The sequence below is a fragment of the Monodelphis domestica genome, chromosome 6 (assembly GCF_027887165.1).
Source record: "Monodelphis domestica isolate mMonDom1 chromosome 6, mMonDom1.pri, whole genome shotgun sequence".
Taxonomy (NCBI): Eukaryota; Metazoa; Chordata; class Mammalia; order Didelphimorphia; family Didelphidae; genus Monodelphis; species Monodelphis domestica.
In genome coordinates, this window is record NC_077232.1 from 267660613 (window position 1) to 267685445 (window position 24833).

The following is a 24833-nucleotide window of genomic DNA, read 5'->3' on the forward strand; positions in this document are numbered from 1 at the left end:
TGATGGATCATATGGTTTTTCTTCTGCATTTCTACTCCCACAGTTCTTTCTCTGGATATGGATAGTGTTCTTTTTCATAAGTTCCTTTAGATTGTTCTGGATCATTTCATTGCTGCTAGTAGAAAAGTCTATTACTTTTATTTTTATTTTATTATTACTCTTGCAGTGCATCAGTCTCTGTGTACAATGTTTTCCTGGTTCTGCTCCTTTCACTCTGCATCAATTACTGGAGGTTTTTCCAGTTCACATGAATTCCTCCAGTTCATTATTCCTTACAGCACAATAATATTCCATCACCATCAAAAAACAGTTTGGTAAGCCATTTCCCAATCGATGGGCACCGCCTCATTTTCCAGTTTTTTGCCACTACAAAGAGCGTGGCTATGAATATTTTTGTACAAGTTCTTGCTTGGTCTTAAATTCCTTCCTTTCTCACAGATCTGATAGATGTACTATTCTATGTTCACCTAACTTACTTATAATTTCACTCTTTATATTTAAATCATTTACCCATTTTGAATTTATCTTGGTATGGGGTGTGAGATGTTGATCTAAACCTGATTTTTCCCATACTGTTTTCCAATTTTCCTAGCAGTTTCTATTAAATAGTGAGCTCTTGTCCCAAAAGCTGGGATCTTTGGGTTTATCGAATACTGTCTTGCTGAGGTCACTTATCCCTAGTTTATTCCACTGATTCACCTTTCTGTCTCTTAGCCAGTATGTAATTCGGATCTGTATCCTAAAACTACAGATCCTAATTACACACCAGTACCATGTTATTTTGATGACCTTATATGACTTTATATGACTTATTTATAAATGACTTTATAGTACAATTTAATTTCTGGTAATTCTATGTTTCCATCCTTCACATTTCCCCCCGTTATTTCCCTCAATATTCTTGATCTTTTGTTCTTCCAGATAAACTTTGTTATACTTTTTTCCTAATTTTTAAAAAACATTTCTTGGTGATTTGATAGTTTTGGCACTGAATAAGTAAATTAATTTGGGTAGGATTGTCATTTTTATCATATTAGCTTATCCTACCAATGAGCAATTAATATTTTCCCAATTATTTAGATCTAGTTTTAATTGTGTGAAAAGTGTTTTGTAGTTGTGTTCATATAATTCCTTTGTCTTGGCAAATAGATTCCTAAATATTTTATATTGTCTAGAGTGATTTTTTAAAAAATAAAACTGTGTATTGGCTCCAAGGCAGAAGAGTGGTAAGGGCTAGGCAATGGGGGTCAAGTGACTTGCCCAGGGTCACACAGCTGGGAAGTGTCTGAGGCCAGATTTGAACCTAGGACCTCCCGTCTCTAGGCCTGGCTCTCAATCCACTGAGTTACCCAGCTGCCCCCTAGAGTGATTTTAAATGGAGTTTCTCTTTCTAACTCTTGCTGCTGAGTTTTGTTGGAAATATATAGAAATGTTAAGAATTTATGTGGTTTCATTTTGTATCCTGCAACTTTGCTAAAGTTGTTGATTATTTCCACTAGCCTTTTAGTTGGCTTTCTAGGATTCTTTAAGTAGACCATCATATCATCTGTAAAGAGTGGTAGTTAGTTTCCTCATTGCCTACTTTAAGTCCTTCAATTTCTTTTTCTTCTCTAATTGCTACTGTTAGCATTTCTAGTACAATATTAAATCATAGAGGTGATCATGGGCATCCTTGCTTCACTCCTGATCTTATTGGGAAGGCTTACAAGAGATATCTTTAAAAAAAAGCAAAGTCAGTTTCTGAAGGGAATGAAGGTATGCTTACTTGGTCTCTCCACAAAATGGGAGCTCCAGAAGGAACCCACCCACCAAGGGGGTTAGGCTTGCAGGTGGGACCTTAAGCCAATGGGCTTTAATGAAAGGAAATATGCCCAAGCCCTTCAAGGTCCTCTAGAACGTTAAAGGGCAAGTGAAGCTTGCCTGTCTCTAGGCTAGTGAACCATAGTATAAAGTATGTGAGAGGTAACATAGATAGAGAACTAATCTCTGAGCCAGGAAGACATGGGTTCAGGTTCTACCTTTAACTTATACTAGCTATGTGATTCTGGGCAAATCTTAACAACTTTGTAAGACTGTGGAGAAGATCTGCAATGGTAGAGGTAGATCTGGAAATTCTCTATACCAATCCTAATCCTTCCTACTACAAGTATTAATTAGGAAAAGAAAAAGACTTAATTAGCCACCACAATCTTATTCCCCAACTATTCTGGAAAACAAAAAGCATATCTCAAATGTTTCATGTCGCTATTTGTATCAGTTAAAGAAATAGGAATTTGTAACTCTTTGTAGGCATCAGTCTATTCTGTTGACTGTTCCAAGGTGGGGCTGGGTGTGTGATCCCATTGGTTTAGGGAACTTCTAGATCAGGAAATACCTTCTGCAAGCTCAGGTTAGCATAATAGGGATTTTGTTTTTCTTTTTTGAAATTCTAAGAATGAAGAAATCCTCAGGGGCATTTTAACATCAATATTCTTAAAACCAAACCATAATAAATAGGGACATGAGAGAAACATATAGAGGTTTTTTGGTATTCTGAATTATATGTTTATATTGTGATATTATTATTAATTATATATGTAATATAATTTATATTATATATAATATAATGTATTATATATTATATTATAATATATTATATGTTCATTTATTCCATGTTCCTTTACCCCTGGCCCAGACCTGTGATTACACTGATGTAGGGAACCCCTTATTCTAATGCAGATCTTCAAATGTTCAGCAACTTACAGTTTTAGAGGATTTGAGAGAAGCACTAAAAAGTGTCCTGACTAAGGTCACCCAGCCAATACATATCAAAGACAGAACTAGAAACTAAATCTTCCTGATTCAGAGAACAGTTCTCAGCCTCTCTTTTTTCAAATAAATAATCAATAGGCATTTCATAAGTCCAACAATGCATGATAGAAGCTTAATTCTATCCAGGAGAGACAAAATGCGCATTGGTAAATATTTTGTATTATGTTGGGATATCATCCCCATAAATATCAACATTGTGGAAATGACCAACAAAAAATTTTAAATTATAAAGATACCTATTTTAGAAGCACTAATTTATTTTTCACCTATTTCTGAACTTGGTAAAATTCACAAACTCTCTTCTTTTATTTGTTTACTACATTTGTCTTTTTCATTATCATTTAAAAAGCTATAGGAGTCAGAGAATATTGAAGGGAGTTATATCTTGAAAACTTTTCAAAAGCTTTCACAAGTAGAAACCTCACTTATTAGCTATTTTACAGCTAATGACCTCCTGGACTCAGTTTCCTTATTTGTATTTTTAAAAGTGCCTGCCTTAACCTATCAGGGCTGTTGTCAGGAACAGATAAATTAATGTATATGAAAGCACTTTGTAAACTGTAAAATAGTATATAAGCATAATGTAAGGGTAATTTGGTTAGTCTCTGGAAACAAGGAGTTCTAGAGGCAGGATAAACTGGAGATAATCTCAGAGGGAAGACCAGGATAGTATTCTTTAAGAGGTGGGATTTAGAGAGGATTTTTCTCGGCTATGAGAAAAAGCATAGAGTGAGGGAATGAAGAATCTTATTTAAAGAACAGTGAAGAGGACTGTGGTCCCTGGGTTGCAGAGTACCTGGAAGGAGATAAAACATAAGAAGACTCAAAGGGTCGAAGGGAGAGAGGTTATGAGGTTTTTAAATAAATCAGAGGATTTAAAATTTGATTCTGGAGGTAAAAGGAAGCCATTAGAGTTTATTGAATGGGGGTGTTGATAATGGTTGTGGCAATATTGTCAAATTTGAGCCTTAGGAAGAGCACTTTGGCAATTGGGTAAAGGATGGAGTAAGAGTGGGGAGATGCCTAATGAGTGGAGACCAATCAGGTGTTTATTTCACTAGTATAGGCATGAGGTGATGAAAGCCTGGATCAGAGTATCAGAGGACAGAGAGGACTGTGAATACACGAGAAATGGCTGAGATAGATAGAATCAACAGGATTTGGCAACAGATTAGATATTTGTGTAGGGCCAGTAATGGGGGGTGGAGGGAGAGTGACGAGTTTGGGTTGCCAGCCCAGGTGACTGCGAGGGATGGTGGTACCCCCAATGATAATAGGAAGTGAGGACAAGAGAGGAAAAGACTGTAAGTTTTGGACATGTTGGATTTAAGATGTCTGTGGGGTATCCAGTTTGAAATGTCTAATAGACAAGGAAAGATATGAGACTGGGGTGCAGGAGAGAGATTGGGGCTGGATAAATACATCTTATAATAATTTTTGATCCTTGGGAGCTCCATTGATTGGTTGGAGCAGATGCCATCCCCATTTCTTTTTCCTTTAACCCTTAAGGGATGTGTATATATATATATATATATATACATATATATATATATATATACATATGTAGATATATCAAACACACATATATACATATACAGATACACAACACATACATATTCTAATAGATATCTATCTCTATTAGAATAGTTATCTATTATCTCAACATACTTTTGTTGCACTCTATATTTTGGACAGCTCTTAGGTGATTTTGGAATCATTGGATATTATTTCACATGTGACCACATATACCATATATATATATATATATACATATATATATATGTATGTATGTATATTTCTCGGTTGAGCTTCCAGTGAGTGGTCCCTTGGCAGACAGCTTGTCGTCCAATTTGAAGAGTCGCTCTAACCAAGCTCTAACCAATCGGTGGTCTGTCCAGCATTCAGCTCCTCTCATGGCTCTGGTGATCTTTACATCCTGGAGGTCTCGCCGGCTTACAATGATGTAGTCAATGAGATGCCACTGTTTTGATCTTGGGTGCATCCACGTTGTTTTATATTTGTTCGCCATTCTGAACACAGTGTTCGTGATGGTGAGTTCAAACTCTGAGCATTTGCTGAGTAGCAGTAGGTCATTGTTGTTCATTTTGCCCATGCCGTGTTTGCCGAGCACTCCTTTCCATCTTTCATGGTCCTGGCCAACGCGGGCGTTGAAGTCTCCCAGTAGTATCAGCTTGTCGTTGGTGGGCACTGAGTGCAGGACGGCACTTAGGTCAGAGTAGAACTGCTCGATGGTCTCCTCTGTGCTGGTCAGTGTTGGGGCATATGCGCTGATGATTGTGGCTGTGTCTTTGCTGAGAGGCAAATGGAAGATGGAAGGTAAGAGTTTTTGTTTTTTTTTTAAACCCTTACCTTCTGTCTTAAAATCAATACTGTGTATTGGTTCCAAAATTGGCTCTTCCAGAAGAGCAATAAGGGCTAGGCAATGGGGATCAAGTGACTTTTCCAGGATTATACAGCTAGGAAGTATTTTTAGACTAGATTTTAACTCGGGACCTCTTGTCTCCAGATCTGGCTCTCAACCCACTGAGTCATCTAGCTTCCCCTTGTTCTTAAGTTTCTTAGAGACCACAAAGACAAATATTTACAAGCTTGGGCTGCATTAGAACATCCTTGTGTCCTGGTAAAAGACACAGAGAGTACCATGTAAGAAATATGATGTGTGGTACTGAAAGATTGGTTTTAGGAACCATTTGCGTAATTTATTTTATTATGTAACTTTTTCATTGTTCAAATGGAAATGCTATGGGGATTTCATTTTTTAGAAATGAAGATTTTTGGGGGGAGGGTTATACATATATATATATATATATATACATATAATCACTCAAACCCATTTTCATATTGTTCATTTTTGTAAAAGAGTAATCCTTTAAAACTAAAACCCCAACTCACATACCCATATAAACAAGTAATAAATCATGTTTTCTTCTGGATGAAATGAAGATATTGAAATAAAAATATTGTTAATAAAATTTTGTTTTTAAAATTTGGATTTACTCTTTAACTACCTCAAGCAATATTGTCATTTATTGCAGAATTTTATTCAATTATTCTTGTTCTTTCACAAGTATAATCAGCTTTTTTATTATAGTTTCTCCTTTTCTTTCTTCTCTGCAAATGTTTATGTAAGAATTATCTTGAAAAGTAGCTAATTAGACTTTGGCTTCTTTTATAATCATTGATGAGGAAACAGCAATAATGTCTTTTCTTATCCTGTCTTAATAAATAATATATTAAATTCCTGGGGTTTTTTCTCCCTAATAGTAAAACTTGACTCATTCACCCTTATAGGGGAAAGAACAGTCTGAATTATGGAAAATATGAACTAATTATTTTTAAAAGATATTTAATTTTATTACTTTAAAGCATACAGAAGTGATTTCCACTCATTTTTCCTTTGGGTAGTGGAAAGAGGTAGTGGATTTGGCCTCAGGAGATTAGGATTCAGATCTCAGTCTTAGTTTATCTGTAAAATGAACTAGATTATCTCTGGTACCTTCCAACTATGATGTGCTGACCTACTTTAATCAGTGGGTATGATTGGTGTGTAATTTGTATATTGGTTATTGTTTTAGGGTTTTTCATTTTGCTTTTTATTCTAAACCTGTGGTGTTAATATTCTCATTTCACAGTTGAGGAAACTGAGGTAAACAAATGTTAGCTGACTTGCCCAGGGTAACACAGAGTAAGTGTCTGAGGTTGGATTTCTACTTGGGGTCTTCCTGACTGCAGGCTCAGGATTCGACTTACCTACCTTAACCGAGTTCCAAAATAATTTGTTCTCTTTGATAGTCCTTTAGAGCTATTGAACTCCTTTAGCCCCATCCTTGGCCTATTAAACGAAGTTTATCAATGTAGTTATACCTTCAGAAACTCACTATTTAGATGTTATTGGTTGATTTGTGATAATTCTTTACCTACGATGTTATTTATTGATTTTTATAAATTATGCCCATATGATTTTTTTAACCTTTTTAATCAGGAAAGCCTTTCCTTTTTTAAAACAGAATGGGAATCATGGGAGGATTAGTCTAGCTTTTGCTGAAATAATCACAAATTCAGATTAATAATGCTGAATTATTGAAATTTTGTTGTATATTTTTTAAAAGAAATAATCTAATTTCAGAAGAAAAGTTTGAAGTACTGTAATCATCAACCACTTTCTAGAAAATATGTCAGAACATATTGTTTACATAAAAGTCTCTGTATCTGTGTGTTACTGAATTATAATTTAGGGCAAAAATAAAATTAAGTTGTTGAAATTTGTTATTTACTTTTCCTTACTTATACAGTAAATACTTAAGTACATTAAGTACTCAAGTAAGTACCTTACTTAAAAGTAAGTAGTTACTTTTCCTTATTGAATAGAATCCTAGTGCCAAAAAAGAATGGGTCAATGAATAAACATTATTATGCTACTACTATGTGCAATCATAAGAAAGGGAAAAGGCAGTTCCTGTCTTTGAGGAGTTCACAATTCAACATGTAAGCAACTAAGTAAAAACATGATATGGACAGGCTAAGTTGGAAAGAATCCAAAGAGGGAAGGTGCTAGAATTAAAAGGGGTTCGGGAAGCCTTCCTATAGAAGGTGGGATTTTAGCTGGACTTGAAGAAAGTCTGGGAAACCAGGAGGCAGAGATGAAGAGGGAGAGTATTCCATGCATGAGGGACAGCAAGAGAAAATTACCAGAGCCAAGAAATAGAATTCCTTGTAATGAAATAGCTTGGAAGACAAGCTGTTCCAAGAAGACTGAAAAGGTGTATGTATGTGGAAGGGCTGGGGAGGCTGTGCTGCTATATCAGGAAGGGCTTTGGACATGAAAAGAGGATTTTTTATTTGATGCCAAGGCCAATAGGGAGTCACTGGAGTTTATTTAGTGTGTGTGTTTGGGGTGGTGGGGAAAAAGTAGAGGGGAGGGCTCCTCAGACATGCACTTTTGGAAAATTACTTTGGCAACTGAATGGAGGATGGAACTTGTGTGAGCAAGAAATGACCTTTTTACTACTGATCATATAATTTTTAGACTTTTAGGGAAATGTAAGCCTTCATTTACTTGAAAGTTTTCTGAAAACCAACAAACAAAAACATCAAGTATTTTGCCCACATCTATATTTCTTCCATGATCATATTTTCGAAATTAAAAATTGGGAATGTAATTCCACTAGATAGTCTTATTAAAAGTATACTTTATTTTCTAGGTTTCAGAAAACACAGGGTATATAGTGGCCATACAAACTCCATAAAAGGTAGAAGTAATTTACAAATGTAATTTCTCCAAAGTTGGAAGTAGTATAATTAATAGCATTTGTAGTTTATATGATATTCTTTGGAAAATATCATAACAAACAAGTTGCATTTTATATAGTAGATTTATTTCCAAAGAGTTATGTGGTAACTTTTTTTTGCAAGTCAATGCATATTTTAAATTCCCAAGGATAACTCTGAACTTTATATATTAAATATAATTTTCATATAGAGTTATCTCGATGAATTTAGGATTTTGATCTTTTAAAATCTGTTCATGAAACTCATTTCTCAATATTAGGATAAAGGATATCATATTATATAGGAAATAAATAAAAAGGAAATACAAACTCCTTTGATAAAGGAAATAATTCATATTTCATATTTGGTTGGGTAACATCTTAGAAAAGACTCAAAGTTGTAATGAACCTTACAAATCATTTCATCTATCCTGCTTTTGAATGAAGCAATCGGTTCTATAATATCCAATGTCAGGGTGCTCACTATCTGAGAAGGCTTCTTCTATTTCATATTATTTTCTTATCTTCTTCTAATTATTAGACATTTCTTCCTTACATTGTACAATGTTCCTCCTTTTAACTCCCAATCATTTATCCTCCTTGTCTCTTATGTAAACATAGGAAAATTCTAATACTTGTTTCACATAGTAGAAGGCTTACACAGGAAAAATATCTCCATTTCCATCAGGCAATCCTTATATGACATAATGATAACAGATATCTATTTATCACTTTTTTGTTAACTAAGTAACAGGTCCTTTCCCTAGAACAACCCTCTGATGGTAATGGCCCATTTAGTATTACACTATTTCAAAGATGGGGAAATAAAGAATCAAAGAGTTTAATTGACTTGCTCTTGGTGCCTGAGCTATTTGGTTTCAGAACCGGGATCTGAACCTGAGTGTTCTGAGTCCAAATCTGGTAATTTTTCTGTGTTTTCCTTGGGTCCAATTTATTCCAACTTGTTCTTCCCAAAAATGTGTTCCCTAGAACCAGAATTCAGGTGTGATCTGACTAGGAGGGATCTCTCCTTATGGATATACTTCTATTAATACAACCTAAAATTATATTAACATTTTTAGCATTGTATTTAAATTTTTCTTCGGACTTCAGTTTCCACATCTACAGAAGGAAGTTAAAACTGATTTCCCGTAAGTTTGCTTCCAGTTTCAATATTACATGACTAGGAATACAGATTCTGATTTTGATGTATGATATCTATTTAAAGTCAGGGATGCCTATATTTCTGATTTTTAAAATAAACTCGATTGTTTCAATATCAAATTGAAAAGAGTATTCAAGTTTCTCTGTGAAATACTGCAATGGTCGCAGCTCTTCAGTATATTACTATAATCTAGCAACAATGATCAGACACTCTTTTATTGGAAATGCCTATTCTCAATTTGGAATTATGTAAGAGCTGTAACGCCCCTCTTAATGTGTCTGTATGTAATGAAAACAAAAGTTGATTGTGGTTAGAAATGAAGTTACTGACACATATATAATGAAAGCAAAGTTTGAAGTATTTATGAACATTTTTGTTTTCTAGTCTGTTAATTCCATCTGGAAATAAGAACCTCACCAGGAATAATTGTTATCATGGGAGAAGATCAAGATGATTTACTATTCTGAGGTTTGCATTGAGGTAATAGGAGAATGAAAGAGTGGATTTGATTCTATTCTTCAATTTTTATCCATATGTATGTGATTGGCTCAGGATAGAATGTTTCTTTCCTATACAGTTTTCTGAAATATGACATGAGGAAGTTAGTAGCTTTCTTTCTCTCTCTTGGAGAATTTCCAAGATACTCATAATCTTGATCCACCTCACTTCATTTTTCTTTCTTGCAAAACTAGCCAACATCTCAAAAAAGATTGGCATTATATAAAGTGTTCCACACCACTGGTCTCCCCATCTCTGTAAAGAAGCAAGATGAGGGGTCTTCTTGTAACTCTTCTTTAAAGTTAATCTTGGACTTTTATAGAATTCAGTTTCCATGATTTGCTATTTTTTCTTTTAAAATTATTTTTTTGTTTCTTTTTTGTTTTTTCATCTAAAATTCTTTTAAAATTTTATTAATTTTATTTTCTTCTTTCTTCTCATTCAGATTTTGGATATCTTACATGTAATATTATTTATTATAATTATTTTAGAATATATTATAACAAATAGAATATTAAGTATTAGATATTTTATGTTCAATCAAATGAGCCACCTACCTGTCTACTAATATTATCTTTATACATTCTGGCTTTATGGTCAAGAGCTATCCTTTCACAGAGTTTATGTGTTATTTTCCCATTGTTTCTCTTTTAATTCTTTTAAGGAACACAATTGCTCATTGGCTTTGGGAGGGGATTAGGTGGAAGAAAGAACATGAATCATGTAACCACGGAAAAATATTCTAAATTAATTAAATAAAAATTTTCAGATCACAAAAAATGAAAAGAAAGGAAAAAAGAAAAAAGAAACCTACTGCTATGAATTAAAGTATTCTAACCTACTAATTATTTTTGCTCTGAATTTATTATTTCTTCTCTCATCTCTCTTGGTCACTGTCAGAGGTCCCTTTCTAACAATAAGATCCTCTTAATTCAGCTTCAGTGTTTTGACAAAATGGGGAATTCTCAAATTATTTAACACAAGGGCATTTACTTCTCTATAACACAGTATGCATATACAACAAGACTTTAGTGGTACTCAGTTCCTCTAGATGTGGGCCACTTGTCTGCATTAAAAAGCATATATCTCTGGTCAGCAGGGCAGGGAAGGTGATTTGCATAGACTGAAGATTTAAAACTACCAAGCTAGTGGGGCCTAGACTCCATATGATTGTGCCTTTTTATGCATTAAGATAACCCATGAACTGTATGGGGAGATGGAGGCCAATTAAGTGCCGGGGGCTATTTTGCTCTCGCTTTAGCTCAGATTAGATGAGACTGAGAGGTTGGCAAATTAGAGAAGGAAAATGCATCCGAGGAGTTGAGGCAGTCACATAGGACAACCAGTTCTCCAGGTAGCTTTGCCTTCTTTTAAGTAAAGGCACCCCATATTGTAGGTGGGAGAAGTCAGGTAAACACTGTTCCTATCAAAGTCACCCATTTCTCAACTGCTTCTCACTCTGGAAGATCCCTCTGTCTCAGAAGCTCCAACTCATTGTTGAATTCCTCCCAAGAACTTCTTATTTTGAAGCAAGCAAGCCTTCCTTTGCTCCTCTCCTAGTTCTGCTTCTAAGTCTTGGACTTCTTGACATGCTTGTCTCCATTTCCTTGCACCTTGATTTTCCATTCTTTTTTGTCTTGTCTTCCTCCTTGTAGGAATGTAAGCTCCTTGAAGGTCAGGAATTTCTTTTGGCCCTTTCCACAGTACATAACATACATTAAATACTTAATAAATCCTGGTTAACTGGACTTGCATACAGATTCTAGGATTTGTTTTTTAAATGTTTTTTTCTGGTTTTCATTTCTATTGTGAACCATTCTGTAATACCTTCCCCCACCCCCACCATGTCTGTTAGAATTCTCTGGGGTTCTTTGTCTCATTAGGCATTGGTTGGTTCAATTTCCTTTGTCTAACAGTTTTTACTCAGAGGACTTTGTAATATTAATACTTTGTAATAATTTTAAGTTTTGTAATAATAATGAATACTTTGTAATAACAATAAGAGGTTAATACTAATTTTCCCTGCTAGCTTTAGGATTGTTTGTTGACTATTCTTTGGTGCTCTGGTTTTTTAATGAGAAATTTTCCTTTTAAAAGCATTTTTGTTTGTTTGTTTCTGCCCTTTTCCCCTCTCTCTGATTTTTTTTACTTATCCCCACAGCCTCATCCCATATTGGGGCACTTGAGAGTTTATCTGTCTTCCTAGATTGAATAACTTCTGGGAGATCACATCTCTGGACCAGTTAAGCTCCTTTGGGCTTGATGTATCCTCTAATGCTAACCTCTTGCCTCAGTTCCTCCCTAGACTCTTTTTTTCCTTCTCTGGCTGGGCCAAACATGTTTTGCTCAGTTAAGGAAAGAAAAGATGTGTTTCCTGGGGAAAAAAAAAATCTCTGCAGCCCGAGGGATCCCTAAATAGATGTTTCTCCTGTTCCCTTACATTTCTAGGCAAATGTAGTTATAGGGCAAAGTCTCTGCAGTAAGATATTCCAATATGTGCTCAGGAAAAGTCCTTCAGTCCGGTGTATCCTTGCTAACAGCACAGAGAAGGGTGGTAGATCGGTACTGATCAAGTACTCAGAGGAGTAACTTTTCCTGGTGTTAATTTGTAAGGATTTTTACCCCTTTTTTTTTTACCCTAAGGATTTTTGGTTCTCTTTATTTTTGTATTGAATTTTAGCTCTAATGGTTTTATGTCTAGAGCATAGACCTCCTTTGGGAGAAGTAGGATTGAAAGTTAGGGAGTCATTGTGGGAAGTAGCTAATCCGACATTCTCTTGGTTCCATATGCCACAAAAACATTTTTACATTTAAAACCTTGACAAAACTTCATCTCTACTTGCTATACCACATCGAGAGGCAATATGCCACAAGAGAGGCATTGTAGTTCAGTGGAAAGAGTTTGGATTCAAATTCTACCTCTATCAGGATATGGCTGGGTATGTAGACTCTGGGTGAACATCCTAGTGCAAACATCAACAACATGGAAATAGGTTCTGATCAAGGACACAAGTAATACCCAAGGAAAGTGCTCATTGCCTACCGGAAGGGGTGGGGGAAGGGGAGGGAAAGAATATGATTCTTGTAACCAAGAAATAATGTTCTAAATTGACTAAATGAAAAAAAAATTGAATTGATACTGAGCCAATCCCTTAAGCTCTCTGGACCTCAATCTCCGTATCTGTAAATGAAAAGATTAAAATAGTTGCTCCCTAAGATTCCTTTAAGCTCTAGGTCTGTTCTCCTATGAGTTATATTTGCAGTGTGGGCACTCAAAAATACTTTGATGATTTCTTTTATTCTCTGATTTTTGTTTATTTCCTACAATATGGTATCATCTGAGAATCATTCCAAAGAAGTTATCGTTTATTTTCAGTTTTAAATGTCATGATTAATTTTCACTTATTCCAACTTATATTTTCATATCTTTAAGTGGTTGCATTATCTCTATATTTTTTAATTGCTTCAATTTTCTTTTGATATTTTCAGGACCTAAAGACAAATTGATTCCTTGGTGAAAATTAGGCTTTTTAGTTGCCAACCTAGATACATTATAATTTTTAATGAAAATAGGCATCTTTTTCTAAGAGAGGAAAGTATACAGTTTTACTTATTTTCTTAGCTTACTCTAGAATAATTTAAAGTTATCCTTAAACTTTATTATACATAACACTATGGCACTAGAAAGTAAATTTATGATTTAAAAATAGATATTAAGGATAGGTTTGATGATCGTGTTGCATATATTGTTGGCAAACTTAATAAGTGATGATGTAACTGTATGTCAGATGATGACTTAGTTCTCATTTTGATTTGAAGTCAAATATCCTGCAATAATAAATGCTCAATCATATTCCCTTTATGCTACAAAGGTTCCTTTATGTGAAATTGAATGTGGCATAGTTAGCTATTCAATCTTACTATCTAGGTTGCTAAGAGAAAGAAGAATTCTTCATATGAATTACATTTAACGTACTCAGAAATTTTTATATTAACACAGGAATTTATAGGAGACAATAACATCCACACCATTAAGTATGCCTCTCATTTTATATATGTGTGATTTACTTTGGGACTTATGAGCTGATTCCTAAGAAATTCTTATGCATTGTTTTACATGACAACTGTAAGTCAGTTTTCACTCTCTTGTTTTTCCTTTGGTTATTATTACTCTTTTTAAGAAAAGCATAGAACATTTTTTTATTCCTTCCCACCCTCATTTCAATTCGTGACAATTTTTAGCAGTTAAAACTGAGCTGCTGATTTCTTTTTTTCCCCCTGCTTAGCACTGTTGAATTATAAGTTAACTAGAGAGAGATTGTGCTAATTTATCTTTCAGTTTCAGTGGCATAGTATCAGTTATTATATAATAAGAAGGTTTATGTTTTACCTAATATAATGCTACTTTTTGCTCTACTTTACATCAGTATATTCTTGATTAAAGTTTATCTTGTCTTTCACCAGAGATGACAAATCTCATTCAGTTGACCAATTTTAAAAATCTTGGAGTGCTGTCCTGAGCAATCCCTAAGACTATTACTGTTTTGTTAAAAACATTTTTTTAAACTAGCCTGAATGCCATGTTTCTCACTAAGCTTTGCAACTAGAACTTTTCACACATAGCTTTAAAAATTAGTATTTACTTTTTTGAAGCAGATATAATTTATTATATACATTTCCAGTGTACAATCTCCAATGGAGATCTTTGCTGATGTGATCAATCGTATAGAGTATTACTACTAAAATTCACAAAACTAGTGGTAAGGTAGATGCTCTTGGATGCTAGTTTTCTTTTTTTTAAAAAGTTGTATAGATTATTTTATGTCACTGTAGCTTCCAAATAACTTCCCCACACATAATAGTAGACATTCTACCTTTGTAACAGCTGAGTACTGTTAAGCCAAACAAATCAACACATTGAAATGTCTGAAAATATATATCTCATGCTGAACCTAGAATCCACCACCTGGCTTGGAAGTGAGAATCCATTGGTGCATTGATAAGAGTTTTAGGTCCTTCAGTGTGGTTTCCTTTCACATTATTGCTTCTCTCTTCATTATTCTTTCCTAAGGCATTAGGGAAATAATTGCTAGGGTTCTGTGAAATGGTTTTTTCTTTGAGGATGAAAAACAGCAAATGCCTTACATTTCTAAGTTTCTAAAACACATCTTTGAAAAAATTTTTTTAACTATTAGTTATGTGATCTATATGCAGACTCAGAACAATCTCATGATTGTCATTTCTATCCATGTGTGAAATACTATTGAAATCTTAGACATAGATAGAGCTGGTCAGTCAATAAGTCCATAAGTATTAAGTGCCTACCATGTGCCAGTGCTAGGAATGTAACATGTCAATAATTAAACCCATAGTGATTTTTCACTTAAATTGGCATTATTTAGGTTCTCATCTTTGTCAGCTATCAGAATCCTCAGTACTGGTACAAAGAAAAGCCCAGGGTTATTGCATAAAGTTTAAGGAAGTTTTAGGCTTTATTGAGCTAAAAGGAAGGCAGGAAGTTGTGCATGCTTATAGAGCTATCTACTGGATGGAGTAATAGTCAGGAAGACCCGAATTCAAATCCAACTTCAAATACTTACTAGCTGGGAGAACCTGGGTGTCACTTAACCTCTGCCGATCTAAAATTCCTCCTCTGTAAAATGAGGCAAATAATAGCACCTACCTCTCAAAGTTGCTGGGAAGATAAAATGAGATCATAGTTGTAAAAGAATTAAAGAAATGTCTTGAGTACTTAATAAATGTTTGTTTTAAAAATTAAGTTGTAAGTTGTACGTGGAGAGATGCTTATTTTTTCCTCATGAAGTTAGAATTTGTTTTGAGCTTCCTTATGATTTCCAAGCTTAATTTCAGATTTTACTATTCTTTTAGCTATGAAAAAATAGCTGTAATCATGTAACAAGCTTTTAAATTGAGCAGTTTTAAAATTCAGCTGCATATTGAGTTTAATAAATTGAATGGGAAATTATTGTTCAGTTATCTGTGTTCTGAATGGTAAAATCTAGTTTCAACACCTTTGTAGTTACAAAAACAAAAGTCATAGTTATTCCATTTTGGATTTCTGAATGCTACTAATATAGAATGTTCAAATTGGAAGATGAGAAAATGGCTTTTCTATGTAATAATCTGGAGATTCATTCAACTGGATTAATGTTATTTGACTGGCAACAAGCTTTGTTTCACATCCCATTACATAAGTCCATGATTTTTTTTTTAGGTTTGTGCATATTTATGGTTTCTTGCTTTGTGAATTTGGATTATATTTTATAGATAGTATTATATAGAAGTGCTATTGATTTTTGGAAAGATATTTATGGTATGACGTACCTGTATCATTAGGAAACTTAGCTCTTTTAATTTCAAATGCTAAGATTTTATAAATTTAAGCTATTATTTAATAAAGAAAAAAATAAATAAGTGTTGCATACAGGATACATATAGAGTAGATAGAGGTTAGTTTTAAAGGAGAAGGCACTAGCAATTGGAGGAAAAGCCTTAGAAAGGAGGACAAAATTTAAGTAATGTTATGAAGTGTGAATCTTAAAACTACTCCACCCTACTCAGACTGTACTTTAGAAGATTTGATTTAGCTATTTCCTGATTGTAACAATGGAGATACTTGATCAGGAATGTCTTGAGAACTTTACATTGCTCCATCCTACTTAGTCTAACAAGGTCATGAATGTCTGCACCCATACTTAAGAATTAAGTATCTAGGATGATGGCCTTCAACAGACATGTGCAGAAACAACTGACAGACCCCCTGGGCTGTCCCAAGTCAAGCTAAGCTATCATTGGTACAGATGAGACACAGGAAAATGACACAAAACCATCTATATAGGGCACGTCACTTCCTCCCTTCACGCTCTTTCCCCGGAGAGGTGGATCTGGCTGATCACTTCCTGTGAGCAGCCTGGGTGCCAGTTTGATCCTGGAACTCAGCCTGGAGGAGCTCACTCAGGCAGTTTCCTTCAGATAGCCGTGTGGTGAGTGATAAGACTGACTTCCCTTTCCTTTGACTCTCAAGGGAGGCCTTTGGCCAAGGCCTTGAACTCCTTCCTGGCTCAGCCTGAGCCAGAGCAATTTAAATTAACTCTTTCATCTCCCTCTCTCTTCTCCTTAATTCCTTCTCTATATACTAATTAAAATCACCATAATTTCCAGCTGACTTGGGTATTTTATTATTTGGGATATTCCATGGTGACCAATTAATTTAGATTTTAAGTCACAACTATAAAATTATCCTTTACAGAAGGAAGCCAGGGGAACCAAGAAGGGGATGTAATAAAGCAAGAAAGTATAAAGGAAAAAAGGAAAGAAAAGGTGAAACATGTTCCAGGTATGGAGGACAGCCAGTGCAAAGGCATAGAAATAAGAACTGGCATGAGTAGGCAAAGGATAGTAAGTAGCCTATGGAGTGTACCAGAGTAGTAAGAATTGTGATTTCTTTGCTATAGGAATTAAATCCTCACCTTCTCTGCAATATTAGGGAATTGCCTAGAGTAGGTGAGAGGCTAAATGACTTGCCTGGGAAAATACAACCTCCATTTGGAGGTGGGAATTGAACCCAAGTGTGCTGGTTTGGAGGTCAACTTCTTATATAGTGTGGCATACTATTCAAATTAGATAGATATTTGAAAAAATTAATTGATCTCATTTCCTTTTAAAATGATAGATTGAACCATAATTGAATTTGAGATTCTTCTTGGCATCCTTGATATCAAATTTTTATGAAAATAAGTCAAATCAATGTTATTGTCATCAATGATACAGACAAATATGAAATTCTGAACAACTGACTTGCTCCCACTCCCCTCTTTTGGCCCAATTAATACAAATGCAAATACAAATACCGCTTGCCTCAATTTTAGCAGTGTGTTAATATTTCATGGTCAGTATCAAATTGATGCTGTTTGGGTTAATACATGTCACACAAGAAGTATGTCATATGAATATGAAATTATTTTCGTTTTGTAGAACGGAAAGAATGAGAAAGATAATTTATGAAAAACATGAAAAAAGTGGCATTTTAAATAAACTTCTTATTTTAAACATAATAATTGGGGAATGTTAGTAGAAAAACATATTCAACCCAGGATTCTAATTTTCGAGGTTATGTGACAGCTACTCACATAACATTTTCCCTCCTAAATCAGTTTTTCTTCTAGGAAAAGAGTAATTAATAATAATGTTTCTATAGGTTGGGGTTATGAAAATGAAAACAAGCAAAACTAGCACAGATTGATTTTAAAGGAGCTTATATTCTTGTACAAGACATGTACATAGATGATTCAGGGACTGAGTCTATGATTTCATTGGTATGGGAGAAGGGACCAAAGGAATAAGCACTGCATTCCACACTTCAGGAAATGTCATGGGAAGAAACTCCCTCTACCAAAGCAAATCAATACTTTCTCTGGTTCTCAGAGAGTTTCTAGAACACTAAGAAGAAATTAAATTATTTACTCGGAGCTCCACAGCTCTTTGACCAATATGCCATGTCTCATATAGAGTTGAGTAAATACAAAATCATAAAAGAAATGAACTAATGTAAAAACTGTTCTCTGGCATCTGATTACATTACCTTGTAATCCCAGAGTTATGCTTTGTTTGTTTTGGGGAGCGAGGGAGAGAAGTTTGAAATGTTTAATCCAGGGGGCAGCTGGGTGGCTCAGTGCATTGAGAGTCAGGCCTAGAGATGGGAGGTCCTGGGTTCAAATCTGATCTCAGACACTTTCCAGCTGTGTAACCCTGGGCAAGTCACTTAACCCCCATTGCCTAGCCCTCAAAAAAAAAAAACCCATTGCCTAGCCAACACAGTATTGACTCCAAGATGGAAGGTAAGGGTTTAAAAAAAAATTTAATTTTAAAAAATGTTTAATCCAGTCATCAGGAGAGGTAATTGTAATCAGAGATTCAAATTTCAATAGGAATTCATTGCTTATAAATTCTTGTTGCAAGAACTTGGGAACCCAAGAAATAATTAGTCACACTGTCAGGTAGCAATAGCCAGTAGAGTATACTTTTTTTTTTTCCCTTAACTCTTTGCTCCTCAGATATTGACCAGTGGAACAAAGTAATTGAGCAACTAGGAACACCATGCCCAGAATTCATGAAGAAATTGCAACCTACAGTAAGAAACTATGTGGAGAATCGGCCCAAGTATGCAGGCCTTACTTTCCCCAAGCTCTTTCCGGATTCCCTCTTCCCTGCTGACTCTGAGCACAATAAACTTAAAGGTATGCTAAGCAAAAAGCTTTTTATGCCATAATATGAATTTGTAACTACCCACTCCTTCCTGGAATGGTCTTTTCTTTGTTTTCTAAGAAGGGATGGAGTCGCTAGCATCATTTTTGGAAAATGAAGGAAGGAAGGCAAATAAATTCTAGGTGACATGAAATAAAATAACATCTTTTATTTACTATTCAGAATTTATAACATGTTCTTGTTGAACTGTAGGAAGTAAAAATAGACTTTAATGAATCCATATATGCTCTTATTATCTACCACTCTGAGCCTTCCTTTCCTTTCTTTTTCATAATTTTTGACATGTATAATAATGTTGAAAACATTTTGCATAGGTTATATTATCTGAATTTCACAACAACTGTGTGATATAATTACTGTGATTATTATTATTATTATTCCCATTTTACAAATTAAGGAAACTAAATTTCGATAGGGTAAGTGTCACACTTCTTTAAGAGGTGGAATTTAAATCCAGTTCACCTTGACCACTATTCCTATATACCATAATCTGTGTTCTCTTCTTCTGCTCTCTCTCTTTCCCTCTCTCTCTTCCCTCCTCTTTTTCCTCTGTCTCTGTCTCTCTTCTTCCCTCCCTCTTCCTCTCTCTTTCCTTCTGTCTCTCTCCCCCCTGTCTCTTTCTTTCTCTCTTCCTCCCTCTGTTTCTCTCTTCCTCCTTCTATCTTCTCTCCCCTTTTTCTTTCCCTTACCCTTTCCCTTTCCCTGTCTCTGTCTCTCTGTCTCTCTCCATCTCTGTCTCTCTTTCATCTACATGCACATGTTCACACAGGGGAAATATTTTCAATAAAATGTTTCAGTTTGAGTAGCTTTCCAATGAGTTTTTAAGGCACTTGAGCATCTGTGAATTTATCTCACTTGTATGGTTTTAGACTAATAGAACTGTGAATAAAAGTGGTGAATGAAATTTCAACTTCAGGAGCAAACTGATGGCAACTAAAAATATGGTCTTGCCTTTAACATAAATTCTTACTGCATGAAATTATGCTCGAATCTTCCTGAGAATCTAACTGAACAAAATCCTTAATTTTCATTTTTAAGAAGATTCACCTGTTTTTCTATTAAAAGGCAGAGAAATACTATATCAAATGAGGAAAAGTATAACTAATCCTTGCTATATTTCACTTAAGTGACTATGAGCCAGTGCCCTAGATTTGATGATGATTTGATGATTTGATGGGACAAATGATTCAATGAAAATGAATGTTTCCCCTATGGCAAATTTTATTAAACAAAAAAAAAGTTTTAAATTGAGTAAACTTGGGTAACCAACAAATATACGGAATCTAAGATAACATATTTTAGAAAAGAATATTTTCTTTGTCCTTGTTTCTGTTTTTCAGAATGTCTCCTAATCAGATGGATATCACAGTTCCAACTTTTTAATGTTCTGTATCTGAGAAAATAGACATGTTCTAATGGCAATTGTGTGTAAAAAAGAGAAAAGTGGGTTTTTTTTAGTTTATTAGTTTATAGTGGAAAATATTCCAAAAACTAAAAAAATAGATATTGCATTGGTGGACCATTTGAGATTGAAGGTGCTATGAGAAAGGTTATAGAGGCAATGTGTATTTCCATATATTTTATTTTTATATTTTAATGATTGGGATATTTGCACCATGTGTAACACCTCTCACATTTAGTCTTCAGTTTTCTTATTTGTAAAATGACAGGGTTGGATTAAATTATCTCCAAAGGCTTTTCCACTTTTAAGTCCTATCTTCAGGAATTAATTAAATTCAGCAAACATGTGCAAAGGACCAACTGTGTATATAGTACAATACTAAGTCTCAAGGAAGATTGAAATTTTACCTAAGATTTGGACTCTACCTCACTAGAGCTACTAAAACACAATAATGCAGGATATATGAATTAGAGAAATAGAGAAAAGTCATTACCAATAGGGGAAAGTAGTAAAAAATTTTTAAAGGAGGTAGTATTTCAATTGTATAATTGCATTTAAAAGAGGAACAAAAACATTCAATTTCTCACTTTTTTTTCAATTAATAGGTCAGTAGAACATCAAAGTCTTCCTCATCTTCTTTTTTTTAAACCCTTACCTTCTGTAATATATAATCAGTACTGTGTATCAGTTCCAAGGCAGAAGAGTGGTAAAAGCTAGGCAATAGGGGTTCAACCAGGGTCACACAGTGAGGAAGTGTCTGAGGCTAGATTTAGGACCTCTTGTCTCTGGGTCTATCTCAATCCACTGAGTCACCCAGCTGCCTACTTTCCCCTTCTTTTTGTTTCTTTTTTATAAGTAGTCTTTAATCATGTTAATTCATCACTTCAAAAACACCAATTTTCTTCCTAGGTAGAGATTAGTTACTAAATAAAATGAATAGTATAGTATCTTTTTATTTGTTTTAATTTGAAGATTTAGAAGAAGATCCTTTTACAAATGTCTTTTTAATAATATATTTCACTATACAAAAGCCAAATGCATTTGAATACTGCCTCTAAGTGGTATCGATTCAAATATGAACAGATATCTGCAGCTCTATATTGGTTTAGAAAACCACAAATTAACATTATCTATGTTGTACTGTATATATATCGATTTTTAAAAATATTTCCTATATTTTAATCTGGATTGGGCTACACTTGGGCAGTGAATGGGCAGTGAATTGGATACTTGTAGACACTTGGACACTCTGTTCAGTAGATAGCCTTATGCTTTATGTCTAAATTTCTTTTTCTCATTACCTTCTTTTTGCTTTAGTAGTGTTTTGGACAAATAATACTTTAAGTTTAATTATCTTAATTACACAGTTTCCCAAAGAAGAATGAAAGATAAGGGGCTAAAGACAGTACAACACAATGGAAAGTACATGAATTCTAGAGTTAGGGGACCTGGGTTCAGACCTAAGTCCTGCCCTTGGACTTCACTAGCCTCTGGGGTATTGGAAAAGGCCCATCAGCTTTCTGGGAATCAGTTTTTTCATCTTTAAAATGAGGAATTTGGACTAGAGAATTTAAGAGGTCCCTTTCAGATTTAAATCTATGGTCCTACATTATCCAAAAAAGGGGTAGAAATAATTGATCTTCAAACTGGAGTTTCTGGCCCAAGTCATATCATTTAGAGAAGACCATCTACCTTTCTTTTCCCAGTAAATAAAATGGAAAAAAAAAAACCAAGTGTCCACCAATGGACAAAAAGATATTTATACTTTTAAAAAAAGGTTCATTTTCTCATTGTGCTATTAGAAAAGCAATTTCATTGCTTTTGACAATAAAATTACATAATATATTCATTATAATCACAAAATGAACAAATCATGATATTGATAATATGCTTCTTCATAGGTAAGTGATTTTAGAATAGTAATTTTCATAGACTCAGATATGTTAGATATCTTTCTACCATTAACTTCACTATTACTATTAACATAAGAAAAAAAGAGTACATTTCTATTGTCCTTACATCAGTAGCAGAGTTGTTCAGAGTTGGCCCTTAGCAAAGCTATATGAATGAAATATAATTGTCAAAATACAAATCTAACAATACATACTTATCAACAAATGAATACCTAAACTAGATAAATCTGTATTCAGGGATATATGACTTAGAATATCCAAGGAAGGAGGTCTCACAGTGAGTTTACCCTTCAGTCTCCTTAATAAAACAAATTGTTTTCTAGAAGGTCACAAAAACCTGAATCAGTTTTTGCAATGAAGATTCATATTTGATTCAACCCAATTAATACTTTCTTTCCCCTTTATTTGCCTTTGCACTGTCTTCTGTCCATCCAGTTACTTAGAATTTTGCTTTTTTGGTAATCATTTTTTTCTATCATTGTTTCAGCCAGCCAAGCCAGAGACCTTTTGTCCAAGATGCTAGTGATTGATCCAGCCAAAAGGATATCAGTGGATGATGCCTTACAGCATCCATACATCAATGTCTGGTATGATCCTGCAGAAGTAGAGGCGGTAAGGAAGCACTCTCTCTTTTCCTATTCACTGATGGAATGCAGCCATATTTTATCAAGCTGTGAAAGTTGGAATGTAATCATGGGCCAAATGAAACAAACTAGTGTTTTTCCCCCATTTGTATAATTCAGTTACTATTTTGTTATTTTTTCTCTAACTCTCAAGAAATTATTTTATGTTCTTTGTGTTCCTCATGTTATCATTTCTTGAGGTAGAAGAAATCCAAGAAAACCTAGTAGTGTGAAATCTCTAGTCTCTTCTTGGGTATATTTAAGTCAATCATATAATTCTTTCTGGATTTCTTAGCAGGGTAGAAAACAGCACACAGAATTGGTTGGTTGTGAGTATTTTAATTTAAAAAGAATTCCTGGTAACCATACTGGTAACTCATACCTCATTAGAACATCAGAACTCCCAATGCTTCCATCATTAGCCAGTGAAAATTTTGTGTTTCCAGGAAAACAAATTCAAATGCTATAAGACTTTGTTGCAAATGTGGATGAAAGAGAAGATTTTTTTTTTCTGTTTCGCTTGATAATGTGGCAGCCTTATATTTATTTACTTATTCTTTTTTTAATCAATTACATGTAATAAATTTCCATATAAGTTTTCCTAAGTTATATGGTTGAATTTATCTCCCTCCCTCTTATCCCTTCCCCTTCCTGGTACTGGCAGTCCTACATTTAGAAGGAGGCAAGATGCATTTGACTTAGGTGTCTAAAGGAGATTTATTAAAAAGATGCTTTTATGACTAGTTAGAGATGGGAATGACTATCGCTAACATCCAAATTCATATTGAGACAACATGACTGCATCTTTCCAGATTGTAGTGTATGATGGATCTTAAAGATGACTTTCTATCTCTAAGATCATCCCTAATGCTTGGGAATTTCAGAACAGTGATTGTTGTGGAGCAAGGTCCTATCTGCTGCCTCTGTTCTGCTTTCTTTTCTTTTCTATTTCCTCTCTTACTATTCTAATTTCTCTTAGAAAATTGAATATTGTGTATATCTATAGTTAGAAGTGCACTTAGAACTACAAAATGATTATGTTAAATGATCAATGGGGAGACTAGTCTCCCAATGATCATCAGGGGAGATTGTAAACCTTAAAATTTCTTAGAATTATGAATGTTGGAAATTTCACCATTGGGAAATTTCATACTTGGAAAAAATTTCCTACTGATAGTAAGAACTCTATTGGAATGTGAAAACCCTTGGCATGGGAGGGTCCTTCTCCTCCCTACTTAAGACTACTTTAGGACAGAAACCTTTTGCTAAACAATGGAAAGGGCTTTGACCTATGCTTAAGCATAGAACAGGAAGTTCTATGAGTCATGATTGATTTTAGAATTGATACAATAGAGATACTTGGAATGACAGAACCAGGTCTTGGAACTTACAATCTTCACCCTACTCAGTCTAACAGGATTTAGGAAGGGCTGCAGCATAGATCAAGATTTAATTATTTGAGAATATGACCTACAACAGACATGTGCAAAGGAAACAGACCTCTGGGCGGTCCTGGGTTAAGCGAGAGCCACCATTGGCACAGGGGAGACATGGACAGTGATTGGTAGATGTGAGAACTGAGGGGAGGAAACTTAGATGGTTTCCTTAAAGATAGCGGGGTCTGAGGACAGAGGGGGGAGAGTTCCAGAGGTTTTGCTCTGGAGGAGTCTGAGAGGAGAGAGGTCCTGGAGGGAGAGGTCCTGGAGAGGTCTTGAAGGAGGCTGTGGAAGGAGAACTCAGGAGGAGTCAGGAGGAGAATTCTCTGGAAACATTTCTTGAAAGGAGGCTCTCTTGAAGGTGAAGCCTGAGGTTGGCATGAGAAGCCTTACCTAGAGAGATCTTGGGTGA

General features: G+C 34.7%; 1 protein-coding gene across 12 annotated transcripts in view; it reads left to right on the forward strand.

Moving 5' to 3' along the window:
* The window catches only part of MAPK10 (mitogen-activated protein kinase 10), a 154079-nt gene that overhangs the window by 108629 nt on the left and 20617 nt on the right, over nt 1-24833 (forward strand). For all 12 annotated transcript variants that reach the window (XM_007495941.3, XM_056803202.1, XM_056803196.1 and 9 more), the window contains 2 exons: nt 18837-19019; nt 22850-22974. In XM_007495941.3, the coding sequence (XP_007496003.1) occupies nt 18837-19019; nt 22850-22974 (308 nt within the window). The remainder of the gene's footprint in view (nt 1-18836; nt 19020-22849; nt 22975-24833) is intronic.